The sequence below is a fragment of the Drosophila obscura genome, unplaced genomic scaffold (genome assembly GCF_018151105.1).
Source record: "Drosophila obscura isolate BZ-5 IFL unplaced genomic scaffold, ASM1815110v1 contig_14, whole genome shotgun sequence".
Lineage (NCBI taxonomy): Eukaryota > Metazoa > Arthropoda > Insecta > Diptera > Drosophilidae > Drosophila > Drosophila obscura.
In genome coordinates, this window is record NW_024542724.1 from 2,325,129 (window position 1) to 2,340,827 (window position 15,699).

The 15,699-nt window shown below is 42.4% G+C and overlaps 4 protein-coding genes across 5 annotated transcripts; 1 reads left to right on the forward strand and 3 right to left on the reverse strand.

Moving 5' to 3' along the window:
* Positions 1 to 232: 232 nt before the first annotated feature.
* Positions 233 to 2,473, reverse strand: LOC111077742 (stress-induced-phosphoprotein 1). 2 transcript variants are annotated; one of them, XM_022372131.2, is made up of 4 exons: positions 2,362 to 2,473; positions 2,010 to 2,292; positions 819 to 1,923; positions 233 to 760 (listed from the first exon to the last, which is right to left on the reverse strand). In XM_022372131.2, exons 1-4 carry the CDS (start codon positions 2,368 to 2,370, stop codon positions 688 to 690), a joined length of 1,470 nt encoding a protein of 489 aa, XP_022227823.2. In that variant the 5' UTR covers positions 2,371 to 2,473; the 3' UTR covers positions 233 to 687. The 2 variants fall into 2 exon arrangements, with proteins under 2 accessions (XP_022227823.2, XP_022227822.2); XM_022372130.2 differs by having other exon boundaries at positions 2,010 to 2,295; positions 2,362 to 2,472.
* A 1,433-nt stretch (positions 2,474 to 3,906) lies between these two features.
* Positions 3,907 to 5,299, forward strand: LOC111077766 (splicing factor U2af 38 kDa subunit). Its single transcript, XM_022372165.2, has 2 exons — positions 3,907 to 4,145; positions 4,218 to 5,299. Exons 1-2 carry the CDS (start codon positions 4,102 to 4,104, stop codon positions 5,053 to 5,055), a joined length of 882 nt encoding a protein of 293 aa, XP_022227857.2. The 5' UTR covers positions 3,907 to 4,101; the 3' UTR covers positions 5,056 to 5,299.
* A 34-nt stretch (positions 5,300 to 5,333) lies between these two features.
* On the reverse strand, positions 5,334 to 6,118 carry LOC111077767 (protein PET117 homolog, mitochondrial). Its single transcript, XM_022372166.2, has 3 exons — positions 5,950 to 6,118; positions 5,735 to 5,882; positions 5,334 to 5,667 (listed from the first exon to the last, which is right to left on the reverse strand). Exons 2-3 carry the CDS (start codon positions 5,824 to 5,826, stop codon positions 5,406 to 5,408), a joined length of 354 nt encoding a protein of 117 aa, XP_022227858.2. The 5' UTR covers positions 5,827 to 5,882; positions 5,950 to 6,118; the 3' UTR covers positions 5,334 to 5,405.
* A 3,742-nt stretch (positions 6,119 to 9,860) lies between these two features.
* On the reverse strand, positions 9,861 to 10,569 carry LOC111077769. Its single transcript, XM_022372169.2, has 2 exons — positions 10,468 to 10,569; positions 9,861 to 10,243 (listed from the first exon to the last, which is right to left on the reverse strand). The coding sequence occupies exon 2, from the start codon at positions 10,239 to 10,241 to the stop codon at positions 9,915 to 9,917; it is 327 nt and encodes a 108-aa protein (XP_022227861.1). The 5' UTR covers positions 10,242 to 10,243; positions 10,468 to 10,569; the 3' UTR covers positions 9,861 to 9,914.
* Between the last annotated feature and the right edge of the window lie 5,130 nt (positions 10,570 to 15,699).

The following is a 15,699-nucleotide window of genomic DNA, read 5'->3' on the forward strand; positions in this document are numbered from 1 at the left end:
CAATTTAGTCCATATCTACTACTATCTATGATTCTGTTCATTCGGTATTCTTGTATCTTCAAAATTGTTGATTCCACAGATTTTCGCACCAACATATCTTTATTAGCGATATTTTTTAACGATAATTTTAAATGGAATATATTGTGTCACTGATACTAGAGGTGGTATATCGTAGACAGAACAGAGAACTTTACAACACTTGGGAGGGATATTCAAATGGAAGCTCGTGTCATACCGTTCTTGGACTCATTTATTTTACATTCCAAAACTTATTTTAGAGCTAAGCTACAGCATATATTGTAGTATGAAAATAAGGATTTTGCGGATGGAGACCACTTCAGCCATCTGCGTAAATAAACTAGGCAGACACGTCGTTAGTTGTGTGTGTGTGTGTTTTGTGATTAATTTCTTTAGTTAGTTGTAGTTATAGTCGATCTGCGTTCTAGGCGTTGCGATTTCTAAGGTAATGTTTAGCGTTAATTGTTGTTTTTGTTGGTTTTCTTATTTTTGTTTTCCCTCTTCTTTATAAATTGGTAAACGATAGTTTAGTTATGAGGCTTGCGCCATAATCATAATGGTGCAATAAAGTTCGTATAATGCGTATTATTGGTTTCTTTTCATCTCCTGAATGTTTATCAATATGTTTTGTGTATTTGTATTATTTGTTTGTATGTGTATATGGAGTGCCTAGTGTATCTGAATGATGCCCGATTCCAGAAGTTTCATTATCTTATCGGCGATTGCAGGATTCTGCAAGTGTCTGTAAAACAAATATCAATTAGGAGAAGCTATTCGAAAAAAGGCGATCGAAAACTTACTCTTTCACAGCATTTGGATCGTTCTGCATCTGTTCGAGGATCATGCGCATGGCCGGGTCCTTGAGGATCTGCTGGATTTCGGGATCCGACATGGCATTCTTGAGCACCTCTTGGGGATTGCGTTGGAAGTTCATGGAGCTCTGGCGGTAGCCCTCGATGGCCTCGGCATTGTTAGGATCGAGTTCCAACGCCTTCTGGTAGGCAGCCGAAGCCTTGGAGGTCTGCTGCATGCCCTGCAGAATTTTTCCCTTGCGTATGTACCCCTTGATGAACTTCTCGTCCAGCTTGATGCAAGACTCGCAATCCTTGAGACCCAGATCAAAGGCGGCCAGCTTCGTGTAGCAGGCAGCACGATTACTATACAGCTTGGGATCGTCGGGATTGCGCTTGATCGCCTCGGAGTAGTGCTTGACGGCATTGCTGTAGTCACCCTTCTTGAAGTAGTGATTACCCTGCTCCTTCTCCTCCTCGGCCTTCTCTGGATTGATGTAGGCCTGGCGCTCCTCCTCCTTGATTTTGGCCTCCATCTCGCTGAGCGATGTCTTGATCTCCGGTGTCCGATGCTCCGACATGGCCTTCTCAAAGTAGATCCTGGCCTGCTTGTAGTTCTCCATCTTGCGGTAGGTGTTGCCAATACGGGCAAACGATTTGGCAATCAATTTGAAATCAGCGCGGCTCTCACGGCCCACCTCGATGCCTTTCTCGCACTGCTTGATGCACTCCTCGTACTCCTTGCGCTCAAAGTACACCGCAGCAATGTTGTTGTAGAACGTGATGTCCGTGGGATCATGTTCGATGGCAGCATTGTAGTGCTTGAGAGCAACATCGAATTCCTTCTTCTTGTACGCCGCATTGCCCAGCTCCTTCTCCAGCTTGGCAAAGTACTTCTTCTTCTCGTCCTCGCTCATATCCTCCACCCGAGGCTCGGCTGGCTTTGCCGGCTCGGCCGTTCTGCGTGGTGGGGAGGGTGCCCGACGTGCGCGCGGCATCTGTGGATCAATGTCCATGGGAATGTCGCCCTGCGACTGCATATAGCTAAGCACTGAGGCGGTGATCTCTTGACGGCCCTGCAGCAAAATTGCATTTGTGGGATCGTACTTGAGGCCTGTGCGGGGTGGAAGGGCGACGGTCGAGGGGGAGGCAAAGTGAGGTTATGTTGGGGCCAGACGAGATGATTCAACAAACACTTACCCTCGTTGTAGGCCTCGAAGGCCTTCATGAAGTCATGCAGGCCAGCTGCGGCAGCACCCTTGCGCGAATATCCCTTCGGCCAGGTGGGATTCAGGGCGATAGTCTGCTCGGCGTCCTTCAAAGCCTCGGCGAATTTTCCGGCTTTGGCAAAGGCGGCCGAACGGTTGCTGAACAGAACATGATTTTGGCTGTCCAGGGCAATGGCTTCTGTGTAGGCTGCAACAGCCTCGTCGAATTTTTCGGCATTCAGGGCCGTATTGCCCTTTTCCTTGAGTTCATTCACCTGCTAAATGGCCCAAAGGATGTAAAAATGTAAAAAGGATGTTCTCCTTTGTCCCGTTACTCCACCTACCTGGTCCATTATTTATACGGCCGATTTATAGCAATCGATTTCGTTCCTTTGTGAATGACTTGTTGAAACACGCTGTTTCACACGAAAAATTACAGAAAAATGCAAAATAGAGGTGTCAAACCATCGAGGGCACTATCGATAGTATCGATATTTTACTGCTAGCCTCTACTATCGACGGGTTTGCGACTATCATGATAGTATCGAGCTACAGTCGTTGCGCTTTTGATATGTTTGGATTGGTTGCTATAAAATCGACAGGTGGCATCTAATTTTTAGAATGGACAAGTTCCTAAAAGGTTTCAATGGTTTTTTAATAATTATTTGAGCCCGATACTATCACGATAGTCAATTGTTTTTTCCAAAACATGCAAAACTATCGATGGCTCAACTATCAATCGTTTCACAGCTCTAATGCAAATTGCAAAAAAAAATGCCGGCCATACCGTCTGACCCCTCAAAAATATACCCAAATAATACCTTATATTTTCCATAATATATCTTAAATATACTGACCATATAATTTGATTAGATTGATGAGTAAATTTTCTACAATCTGGGTAATTTTAATGTAATTTTATTCGATTACTTATAAAATAAGCTAAGAAGGTCAGAAAAAATGTCCCTTTTTTGGTAACTATGGTAACTACACGGTAACTACACATTTGCTACATATCAACTACTTGTGAAGTAATGCACCTTGTATGCCCTTTCCTTTCAATAATCTAGATTTCCTTCGGTTCGCTTAAAAGTAATTAAAAGTTCTCACAACGAGAGCAATGAATCTTATGGCAGCCATTAAGTTAAATCGCGACATGAGGATGTGTTTTATTGTAGAGTAAGGCAATTTTTATAACCAATTGGGAAATTTGCGTTTTTTCCCATTAAAAAAACAGTTTATAAAATCGATCATCATTGCATAGATGACACAAATTTCATCATATCCATTTTTTTGTTCCTTCCTTAAGGAAGCTTTTAAATGCTGAGAAATTTAGGATTTAATTTCAAATTTTAACCAATGAAATTCGGGAGTATATAAAGGTATACTTCAAGGTATATTAAATCAAGGTATTTTTGTAAAATCTAAAATCTTAAAGTTGGATGATGTATCAATAACATAACATAAAAGATAGATAAAATAAAAGATATACTCAAAACTCTCTCGACTCATTTTTGCGTGCGTTTTTGGATCAGAGTACTTGGCTAAAAGCAAAACATCGGCGTTTTATTTTCAAAATAACAATATACATATATGTACCATTTTTCCGGCATAAATTAAAGAAACGAAACTTTGAAACTCATTTTCCTGTATTTCCGGAATTTAATTAGTTTTCAGCCGAGATTTATCAATAGATATATGATATGAACAATATCTTGCTCTTTTTTTTTAACAGTAAAAATTTACAAAAATTAATTTTTTTCGCGGTTTAACTCAAGTTGTTCTTCACCTTTTTAAGTAGTGCGGGGTTAGGTGGGTTAAGTTCGTTTTCTCGGTATATTTACGGTATATATTTAGAAAATTAGAGGGTATATTTCGGTATATTTCTGCGGGTCTTCGAAAAATCCGCGGTCACACTGAATAGACGCTGCTTTTTTTTACGTGCGTGAAAATAATTTGGAAAAACTGGCGAAAACTATACACAGGGGGGAGGAAACGAATTAAATAGGCTAGCGTCAATCAACCATTGCTCGAATTGAAGCAAACCAGTTTTCCAGCAGCATTTTCGTTTCAGCTCCACTGTAATGGCGGAGTATTTGGCATCCATTTTTGGCACGGAAAAGGACAAGTAAGTCAAGTCAGCATGGTTGCACCTCTCCTGTACCTTGGGTTTTTGACTAATTAACGCTTGCAATTGCAGAGTAAATTGCTCGTTCTACTTTAAAATTGGCGCCTGCCGTCATGGAGATCGCTGCTCCCGCATACACAACAAGCCGACATTTTCGCAAACAGTTCTCCTGCAGAATCTGTACGTCAATCCGCAGAACTCGGCAAAGTCGGCGGACGGGTCACATTTGGTGGCCAATGTTTCAGACGAGGAAATGCAAGAGCATTATGACAACTTCTTCGAAGACGTTTTCGTTGAATGCGAGGACAAGTACGGGGAGATCGAGGAGATGAATGTGTGCGACAATCTGGGCGACCATTTGGTCGGCAATGTCTACATCAAATTCCGGAACGAGGCCGATGCAGAAAAGGCGGCAAATGATTTAAACAATCGCTGGTTCGGCGGCCGTCCTGTCTACTCGGAATTGTCGCCGGTTACCGATTTCCGCGAAGCCTGCTGCAGACAGTACGAAATGGGAGAGTGCACACGTTCCGGATTCTGCAATTTCATGCATTTGAAGCCCATCTCGAGGGAGCTGCGAAGATATTTATATTCTCGGCGTCGGCGTGCCCGCTCCCGTTCCCGCTCGCCACGTTCGCGTCGCTCCCGCAGCCGGGGGTCACGCTCACCCCGCCGACGTCGCGATGGCAACGATGGAGTCGGTGGAGGTCACTACGAGCAGCGCGACAGAGCTGCAAATGAAGGACGAGGCATGGACCGTGGTGGCAACGATCGAGGAGGAGGCAACGACAGAGGTGGCGGCGGCGGCAATGATCGGGGAGGCAACGATCGGGATCGTCGCAAAGGAGGTGGCGGTGGTGGTGGCGGCGGCGGCGGCGGCGCAGGAGGTGGTGGTGGTGGTCGTTATTAATCTTCTGGACTTTCTTCAACATCATGTTGCAAACGGCAATGTGGGAAAACGGACAAGAGTCGCCGATTCGTGTATTTTATTTCGACGTTCATTTTCCTTCTGATTGTTTTTTATTTAGAAGAAAGGGGTCTTCACCACCTATGTACAAACCCCCTGCTAAATACTTTACCGAGCGCCCATTAGGATTGTAATTACTATACACACATTCGTAATAATAAAAATTGAGTAAATACTATATAAAAAACAAAAACAAAAAACCAAACAAATGCACCATCTGGTGTTGGTCCGATTCTCTCTTACTGTTTGTACTTAGTCGCTGAACAATTTTGTGGACTACATAAATGAAAAGTTTAAACTGCATCTGTGCGCTGGCTTGGTGGCGCCTCCTTATTGGCCTCTAGATTTGTTGCAGGACTCTTGGGCTGTTGCTGCTGTGCGACATCCACCTGCACCGGCTGTGCTTGCGACTGAGACTGTGCCGGCGAAGAGGCCTCCAGTTGCTTCTTCAGTTGCTTTGTCATGTCAATTTGTTGCTGCAGCGAATAGGTGTTTTCGTGTTTCCGCCTCTGCTGCTGCTCCACGTCGCGTATAACACCCTCGTGCAGTTTGAGGCTGGAAAGCAATTCATTGATTTTAGTGTCATTCATTTACAATAATGCATTTGGTCTATCCTGCTTACCGGTCTTCGGATTGTTTATAATGTACATAGCCTATGATGGCGCTGGAAATTGTCACCGCCAAGCCCAGTGTCACCCTGGACGCCACCGACATGTTGAGTTTGGTGTCAAATTATTTGATTCTAAGGCCAATACTTTTAATTTCGTTTTCTGATAATGTTTTGGAGAGTTTTAGTTAAATTTTAGTTAATTACGACATGATTTGAAAGGAAAAAACCAGCCAGCCTGACTATATATTGCTATCGACAAACGTATGGATATCGATATATAGATATTCAAATTGCTGTGTTGCTATCGTTGGAAAAACCCTGGACGCCACCGACATGTTGACAACCACTTCGACGGTTGTAAATTACGTTTCTTGTCCAATGTAGCCTGGTTTGTTTTTCCAGAAAACCAGGTGACGATGACTGTGTGTTATCGGTACCGCTCAGTGATGCCAACTCGGTTGAAAATGAATGGACTCAGAATGAGCGCATTTATGAGTGCACATAAATGGCTGACATTGCGGGTGATTTTAAATTTAAGTGGTTTCGTAAATTTATGTAAATATGTGTGTGTGTCTTTTGCTAAACACTTCAAACTTAGTTTGTAATCTAACAATATATGTAGCTTAGCAGGTAAATTTAAATATAAAGTATATATTATGTATATATATTTGTGCTCAATTTGAGCTGCTCAATTAGCTCAATTTTTGAACTCAACAGTGAACTCAGTGCTTTTCGAACGTCTGGTCTCTCAATTTTTTGGCCGCGTCTGATCCGCGTATTTTTGTATTTGTATTGTCTACAAACATTTCTGCACAGCACAAGGTATTTCTGATTTGTATTTGATTTATTTGTATTAAGTTAATATTAATACGTGTTATTAAACGTGTTATTTACAAGTTATAGTGTGTAAATTTCGTAAATTATATATGTTTTGCTAAATATATAATATAAAGCATATATATTATTATATAAGTATATATATATATATATTTGTCTCGTCTCGTCGCTTCTGTCTCTTTGTGTCTCTTCTTCATATCATTTTTTTTTCTCCTGCCGTGTTCCTTTCTGTGTTTTTTTTGTCTGCATGAACGGCGCCGTGAACGGCGTGTTTTTTTTGTCTGCAATCGAAACTGAAATGAAATCGTCTGAAATTCCAATGTTTTCTTTTTTCTTTCCAGTTGCAACTAAAAGTGTTACAAATATTGCTGCGTGTTAGGAGGTAATTTGTATTAAGTTAATATTAATATTAGTTTAAAGTAAAACGTGTGTGTGTGTGCATTATTGCACCGTAATGAAAAATTATTCAAATAAATTTATTTTATAGAATTCTGCTGGACCCATCCTTCACCATGTTCTCGTCGAGCCGGCGGGATATGTTGCTGATGCGAACATCGGATGATACAGGAACTTGTTGATGTCCGAGGAGCGCAGGCGGTCGCGTATCTCGATCTCCGAGACGAGCAGCACCTGCCGCGAGGAGTATATGGAGCTGAGGGGATAAGCCTCGTAAGAGAAGCGAATCTTCGACAGCACATCCAGGTTTCTGCGCGAGCCCTTCGGCTCCTTGGGCAGTCCTGATCCCTTTTTCGTTGTCTTCTGCTCGCTTTGTGGCTGCGATACGCCGTATTTGTCAAACACAAAAATAATTATATAATGTATTTATTATATATATATATTATAACAATGTATTGGTAACAATGTAGTGGTATTATTGGTCCATTGTCCATTGGACAAATGTAAGTATTATTATTGCTCCAGGCCGCGTGTTGTACCGGGGCCTCTGCAAGCAACATATAGAGGCGTCAAATCGGGCTAAACACCTGCCGGCATATATTGCGCGTGTTGTACCGGGGCCTCCTGCGGCACATATTGCGCGTGTTGTACCGGGGCCACCTGCGGCACATATTGCGCGTGTTGTACCGGGGCCTTCTTGAAGCTATGTAAATATATAATGTGGTGTGTAGCTACTTACGTTGTATTGGAGTGGTGCCTGGGCCTGCTGGGCAGGCAGCACATTATGCTGCCTCAGGCGCTCCAGCAAGGCGCGCCCGTCGGCTGCCATGCCGCCCGTTTCGCCACGGTGGGCGGCCATCATCATCGCGAACGCTCTGTCCCAGATGGCTTGCCTACGATCCTGCCTTTCCCTTAGGGTGTTTGTGCGGCCACCCTACCTCCACGGTGAAGGGACATCTGGAAAGGAAAATATGATATATATATATATATGGTACTACTTACGTTGAGAAAACGAAAAAAAAGGAAAATGAGAAAAACCTTCTGTTGAACTGTACTGTAGGTGAAGCCACGTGCTTTCCGTATGTTCAATAACGCCCGCCAAAAAAACCTAGAAGACCCCGGCCGCCGACGACGCCGTTCAGTTGAGCTAAATGAGCGGCGCGGCTCAATTATTGAGCACAAAATAAATATATATATTTTATTTTTAAATTGACCTGCCAAGCTACATATCATTGTTGGATTACATATCATTTTATTTTCATTTGTTTATATTTTCTAGAGCGAACAAACTTTAAGGTAAATTTAAAATTACCCGCAAAGTCAGCCATTTATAAATGGCTCATTTTGAGCACTTTGCGTCCATCCTTTTTCCACGAGTTGGCATCATCTCATCGGCCTATCTGGTCACACTCATTTTTCTGCAAGCCGCGCCGGTTTTGTTTAGAGTCGGAGCCGACTGGCAGCAAGCATGCATGTGTTGTGTACGTGTACACTCCAAAATATATGATTGTATGTATAGAATAATTTTTAGCTGCCGAAACCGACTTTGTTCGAGATTTCAGTTTACGTAAACGTGTGTGTGCCATGTATTCACACATACTGTGCTTGTGTGTGGGCTCTACAATTTTTGGCCGCTTGAATTGGTTTTTCGTTTTGTTTTGAGGGCTGATGTGATGTAGCGACCTGTGCTGACCTGCCGCAATATAACTGAGGAATGGGCAGAGGGGTGGGGGTGGGAAATAAATACAATATATAAAAATAAAGGATGTTATCTCTGTCATATCTCCTAAACTAAAATTATCTTGAAAATTAGATTCGCTAAAGCTCTGGAAAATGTTCTACTAGATAAGTTCATTTATTTTATTCAAAGCGTTCATAAAATATTTGTTAATTTTGCAACCTCTTTTTGGCTGAGTCTCCACTGTAAATACACACAATGCAAACAAATAACAACTTTAAAACCAAACTCGACCTAAATTAACCATATAAGTGTGGATTGAAGGAACACATACCCTGTGATCGAGCTCCCCAGCGCTTTGCACCGACTGTCTGGCCCACGTAATCCAGGTCGCAAGCCAAGGATACCGCCGAGGACGGCTGCAAAACCTTCTTTGTTGAGGAAATTTCCTTGTGTCCCCCAAACACACACATCTGGCCGGTCATGAAGTTCCGGGGAGGGTTCTTTTCTCTCCGACTCAAGATGGTTGGGGCGGAGTTGCCAGCACGGTGCGTAGGCGCAAATCGGCCCTTTAAAACCCAATTGCAAATTCAATTGGCTTACTGGCTAATAAACCAAGGTGAGCACGGCAGCACTGGCAATTATTTGCAACATTGGCGAGCAGGTAGCTAGGTCGTAGCAGACGCGCCTAGTGGAAATGCTACCGCGCGGATAGGTTCAACACCGCGCTGTTTTGGAAATGATGACCAACCTCGTGACGTATGGAAATGCGGAGTGCATGGCCAACCAAGTCATGGAAAACATCGATGCAGCATGCGCCGCCACCATGGCTCAGAGGAAGCATTAAGGGCGCCACCACCAACCAGTATTCTGGTGGAACGAGAGCATTGCCGAGGCACGCCGGGAATGCAACCACGCACGACGCCGCTACCAGCGCTCGAATACCCTGAAATTGCTAGAAATGAATTAATAATAATTGAATAATAATAATAATAATTGTATAATAATATTTCCCGATTCCGTGTTCTTCATTTTTCAGTATATTTTCCATATATATATATTTTCAGTGTTGTATTCAGTATATTTTCGCAAAATGCATATGTACATACATGCCGTAACGGTAAAAATATACATATACATAACACACTGTGCGCTATATTTTAAAAATTATAAATTAAAACAATATACAAGGTTTAGTTTTATATTTTTTTTTATTTTTATGTCATTTTTGCTCTCCGTCGCTCTCCACGACCACAATTTCTCCTTCGCCGTCGAAATCGATCAGATTGACGATATTGACTTCCTGCGGTCCTGCGGCACCAGGTTCTGCGGCACCAGGTCCTGCGGCACCAGGTTCTGCGGCACCAGGTTCTGCGGCACCAGCTCCTGCGGCACGTACGGGGCCCGGCGTCCTCCACGACCTCGGCCATGGCCACGTCCTCTACGTCCTCCACGTCCTCCACGTCCAGGCATCATGGCCAGGAGCAACTCCTGCTGCATGGCGTGCGCCCGTGACAGCTCCATTCTAGTTGACACACTCTGCATAAAGGCGCGCCGAAAATCTCGGGCTCTCATAGCGCCTTGTCCCTTCTTCCTGTTTGGATCCATATCTGAAAAGAAAATAATAAAAAGAAGTATAAGTAGTACATATAAGTATATATACAGCATATGCTACATATGCTGTACATGCTACATGGCTTGTGTACTATGTGTGTGCTATGCTCTGTACACTGCATATTTCGTACATTGGGGGCAGTTTATTAGCATAAAAATGCCAATCTATTGTAGTTCAAACCAATACCAAAATAACAAAATCAAGACAAAGTTCGAGCACCTGGTGGATCGCGTATTGGATTGGACACACGCCCTAGTACTTCCACTTATTATCCGACCTAAAAGTGGATTCTCGATGGGGCAACCCTCTGATGCGGTTCAGCCATCCTGAGTCGGTCTTGGGACACTAACCATACAGTATATAGATGTGCCAGTTCATACAACGAAAGGGGCGCAGCTGAGTTTGCAGCGTACGTTCCCAGATCTTTGGCTTTGGGAATGGCCGCGTTGGGCTCATGACGTCACACGAGCCGACTGGCAGCAAGCATGCATGTGTTGTGTACGTGTACACTCCAAAATAGAGTTGGGTTGCTCATGAGTGAGTGAACAAAAATGAGCTGTTCACTTCACTGAGTGAACTGAACATGCTCACTCAATTTTTGTTCAGTTGTTCACTTGTTCAGTTGTTCACTCAGTTGTTCACTTGTTCAGTTGCTCACTCAGTTGTTCACTTGTTCAGTTGTTCACTCACTTGTTCAGTTGTTCCCTGTTGACTCACTTGTTCAGTTGTTCCCTGTTCAAGCACTTGCTGCACACAAGACAAAATTACTTTTAGCCATATGACATTAGTTAGACAATTTTGCTGCGTAGAGAGGGATTCTTACTTTTATGTATTGTTATTCTTTAATATTTGGGGGGGTTTTGCTAAACATACTTATTCATACATATGTACATCTATTTGTATGTATTTCGAATGAACCACAAAAATAAACTGGGGAAAATTAACAAATGTTTGAAAAACAAAGCATTGAACTGAGTGAACCACTGAACAGGGAACAACTGAACAACTGAACAACTGAACAACTGAACAAGTGAACAACTGAGTGAACAACTGAACAAGTGAACAACTGAGTGAACAACTGAACAAGTGAACAACTGAGTGAGCAAGTGAACAACTGAGTGAACAAATGAGCAACTGAGCAAAGTGAGCGAGTTGTTCACTCACTTAAAAGTGAGCAACTGAACTTGTTCAGTAAAGTGAACACTCTTACCCAACTCTACTCCAAAATATATGATTGTATGCATAGAATAATTTTTAGCTGCCGAAACCGACTTTGTTCGAGATTTCAGTTTACGTAAACGTGTGTGTGCCATGTATTCACACATACTGTGCTTGTGTGTGGGCTCTACAATTGTTGGCCGCTTGAATTGGTTTTTCATTTTGTTTTGAGGGCTGATGTGATGTAGCGACCTATTCAGGGCCGAATCAACCCTCAACCGGGTTGGGCCAACCATCAATCTGGGGCCCTCCTTTATTTTGTATTTTTCTCAGTGGCTATTTTTTTTTATTCATTATTTGGAGTTTTGTTTTTTCAACAACATTTTTCTGTTATTTTCAGGAGGGCCCTAGGCAACTGCTAATCCGGCCGCCCTGTTCCCGTCGTAAGACTTCATATTTTCTTGGTGTGTTCTGTCGCTCGACTGCTCGCGGGTCGGGTCTGCATGGACGAAGCCGAAGCAGAGGCAAAGGCTAGCCTAAAAGAGAATGGAAGAAAGCGCCCGCGCGCCGCCGCAACATCAGCTTTTCAAAAAAAACACGAAAAAATATTTTATGAACGGGCTTCGTCAATGCCTTGAAAAAACAAAACTCCAAATAATGAATAAAAAATATAATAGCCACTGATAAAAATACAAATTAATAAAGCAAACATTAAATTTATAAGTTTTTATTTCAAATGAAAAAAGAAGGAACTGGCGTGAAAAAATGGAGGGCCCCAGATTGATGGTACGGCCCGTTTGAGGGTTGATCCGGCCCTGAATAGGTCGCTACATCACATCAGCCCTCAAAACAAAACGAAAAACCAATTCAAGCGGCCAACAATTGTAGAGCCCACACACAAGCACAGTATGTGTTAATACATGGCACACACACATTTACGTAACCTGGAAGCGAAACTCAAAACAAACTCAAAACGGTTTCGGAAAATAAGAATTGATACAAAATTTTGTCGTGTCTGTTTACACACATACATTTGCAATTCTCAGCTTGCTTTCGCTTCCCGACATGAGTCATACATGCCGAACGGCCCAGCTCCCGACCCGAATGGCCTGGCTCCCGACCCGAGTGTCTCAGCCTCACAGAGCCGAAGCGCTGGGAGCCGGGACAGAACACTCAGCTTGAGCCCCTTTTGTTGTATGAACTGGCACATCTATATACTGTATGGTTAGTGATCAGACCCACATGATTCGGCTGCTGCTGTTGCTGCGATTGGAGCTGCTGCTGCTGATGGGCTGCCTGCTGCTGCTGCGCGGTCAAATGGTGGCCCGGGGGCGCTGCATTCGGCACATGCTGGCCGTAGGCCGAGGCCTGATTGGTACCACCGCCGCTGCGGTTGTCGTTGCGTGGCCCGAAGCCCCCACCGCCCAGACGCGGGGCTCCGTTGCGCAAGTTGTTGCCACCGCCGCCGGCATTGTTGCGCATCATACCACCGGTGCCATTGTTGTTATTGCCCATTGGTCGCGATTGTGGTCCGTTATTTCCACCCAGACGTCCTCCCATGTTGCTGTTGAGGCCATTGCCGCCGATGGGTTGACGTGGTCCGTGCTGGCTCTGCTGCTGCTGTTGTTGCTGCTGAGGCGTGGGCGGTTGCTGTTGCTGCTGCAGGTGTTGCTGCTGCTGCTCTTCGCATTCACGCTTCAGCGGTGGTTGTGCTTCCCTCTGATAACGACCGCTGGGGACAATAAAAATTGTATTATATTATATGTCAAGTACAGTGATGGAAAAAATAATAGAAACGACAATTTTTTTTCGCATTTTTCAAAATTTTCTTCAGTCAAAATTTTTATTTTGTAAGTTTAATAATTTTGATTGATAGTCTATACAGCTATGTATCAAAACATTACAAAATAATAATTTAAAAAAAATTAGTGTAGCAAAAATAAATTTTTTCATTTTTAGGGCCTGGAAAAAATAATAGAAACGGCCGACTTAAAGCTTTGAAAAACCGTTTCTTAGGATTAAGGTCTGATATTCCATCAGGCCAATCCATCAGGAAAACTTCTTTGTCCAGGAACCATTTGTTGGTCAGCATTTAGGAGTGATTCGGGTCATTATCCTGATCGAACTACCACTTTAATGGTATTTCCTCTCAGAATTATATTGTCGAGTATATTTACATAGGGAGGCACACTTTTTTTCTATATCCAAAGTATTGGGACCAATAATCGAATGGATAAAGCATCCCCACAACATTATGTGCCCACCACCATGCATACTATGTACATACCTTTCCAAGAAGAAATTGAAAATTTTTATTTCCGACCAATTTTGTTTCCTTGCTCCTGGGTATACCTCAAAGGTCAACATCTTATTTACCCTCTTCTTTGGCACCGATGAGGGCACGACATGTATTATCATGCCCTCATCGTCGTTCGCCTCAGGATGTATATATATATGCTTCATATTTTTTTTTTTTATTTGATAAAAAATCACAATAATTAAAATGAAACACGTCGTTGCAAGATGGAAAATGCAGCTGTCATCGTGCAAAAAAAAGCACTTGTCAAATCCTATTTCGCTTTGTCATTACAGGACGGTTTTTTTTTATACCAAAAAAAAAAAAATACTTTTCACTTTGGTCAGACTATTTTCAGGATGGTTTTTGTCTTGGGAAAAAATAATAGAAACGCATTCAAATTTTTTCTAATATTGTGATTGTTTAGGCCTAAGAGCGCAAATTCACCACTCTTTGGCAACATCTTAGTTAAGGTTCATTTGTAACTCTTACAAAGGAACATCATGATGGAACATGAATTCAGATGGAAAATATAAATGAAGAAAAGAATAGTTTTTATTCACCCCCAAAACAGTGATAAAATGGCTAAAATCAAATTATAGAGGCAATATATTATCGCTAAAAGACAAAAGAATATATGAAATACTAATATGAAATAAAACATATCAGATATTATCTAAAATGGATTTTTTTAGAAACGGAGTAAATTTCGCGAAGGTGCATTTATGTCGTCCAAGATAGAAATATGTGTTAAATTAATATTATATCGCTCAAATTTATTGTGTAACATTTTGTTCTTTTCAAATTTTCAGAAATGTAAACATAATAACATCCAGAGCCTTTGTCAAGCAGAGAAAAACAGTAACATCTCTCCTCTACGTCCTCCACGTCCAGGCATCATGGCCAGGAGCAACTCCTGCTGCATGGCGTGCGCCCGTGACAGCTCCATTCTAGTTGACACACTCTGCATAAAGGCGCGCCGAAAATCTCGGGCTCCCATAGCGCCTTGTCCCTTCTTCCTGTTTGGATCCATATCTGAAAAGAAAATAATAAAAAGAAGTATAAGTAGTACATATAAGTATATATACAGCATATGCTACATATGCTGTACATGCTACATGGCTTGTGTACTATGTGAGTGCTATGCTCTGTACACTGCATATTTCGTACATTGGGGGCAGTTTATTAGCATAAAAATGCCAATCTATTGTAGTTCAAACCAATACCAAAATAACAAAATCAAGACAAAGTTCGAGCACCTGGTGGATCGCGTATTGGATTGGACACACGCCCTAGTACTTCCACTTATTATCCGACCTTAAAGTGGATTCTCGATGGGGCAACCCTCTGATGCGGTTCAGCCATCCTGAGTCGGTCTTGGGATCTATTGCGATGGGCGGCCGCACTTCCTTCTTGCTAATCAGGCTGAACAGCAGCCAGTCTACTGCTCCTGGCCTTCACTACGGTCACACTATTGCATTACACTATTTCTTCATAAGGCGAAGAATAGGGAATAGGTCCAAGGCCGGATTAGCAGTTGCCTAAACAAAAGGAAAATGAGGAGCGTAAAAACAAAAACACGTCCTGGTCACTACGAAAGAGAACGATATTTATGTACATACCTTTCCAAGAAGAAATTGAAAATGTTTATTTCCGACCAATTTTGTTTCTTTGCTCCAGGGTATACCTCAAAGGTCAAAATCTTGTTTACCCTCTTCTTGGGCACCGATGAGGGCATGACATGTATTATCATGCCCTCATCGTCGTTCGCCTCAGGATGGATATATATGTGCTTCATATTTTTTTTAAAATTTGATAAAAAATCAGAATAATCAAAATGAAACACGTCGTTGCACCAAAAAAAAGCACTTGTCAAATCCTATTTCGCTTTGTCATTACAGGACGGTTTTTTTTATACCAAAAAAAAAAAATACTTTTCACTTTGGTCAGACTATTTTCAGGATGGTTTTTGTCTTGGGAAAAAATAATAGAAACGC

What these genes read in the sequence shown, in the direction of transcription:
- LOC111077742 (XM_022372130.2), bottom strand. An exon ending in CTTCGAGGCCTACAACGAGG is followed by an intron (nt 1,924 to 2,009) that starts GTAAGTGTTTGT and finishes CACCCCGCACAG; the next exon opens with GCCTCAAGTACGATCCCACA. An exon ending in GATCCAAATGCTGTGAAAGA is followed by an intron (nt 761 to 818) that starts GTAAGTTTTCGA and finishes TTTGTTTTACAG; the next exon opens with ACACTTGCAGAATCCTGCAA.
- LOC111077766 (XM_022372165.2), top strand. Translation starts at nt 4,102, where the DNA reads ATGGCGGAGTATTTGGCATCCATTTTTGGCACGGAAAAGGACAA. An exon ending in TTTGGCACGGAAAAGGACAA is followed by an intron (nt 4,146 to 4,217) that starts GTAAGTCAAGTC and finishes TTGCAATTGCAG; the next exon opens with AGTAAATTGCTCGTTCTACT.
- LOC111077767 (XM_022372166.2), bottom strand. Translation starts at nt 5,826, where the DNA reads ATGTCGGTGGCGTCCAGGGTGACACTGGGCTTGGCGGTGACAATTTCC. An exon ending in TATAAACAATCCGAAGACCG is followed by an intron (nt 5,668 to 5,734) that starts GTAAGCAGGATA and finishes ATTGCTTTCCAG; the next exon opens with CCTCAAACTGCACGAGGGTG.
- LOC111077769 (XM_022372169.2), bottom strand. Translation starts at nt 10,241, where the DNA reads ATGGATCCAAACAGGAAGAAGGGACAAGGCGCTATGAGAGCCCGAGAT.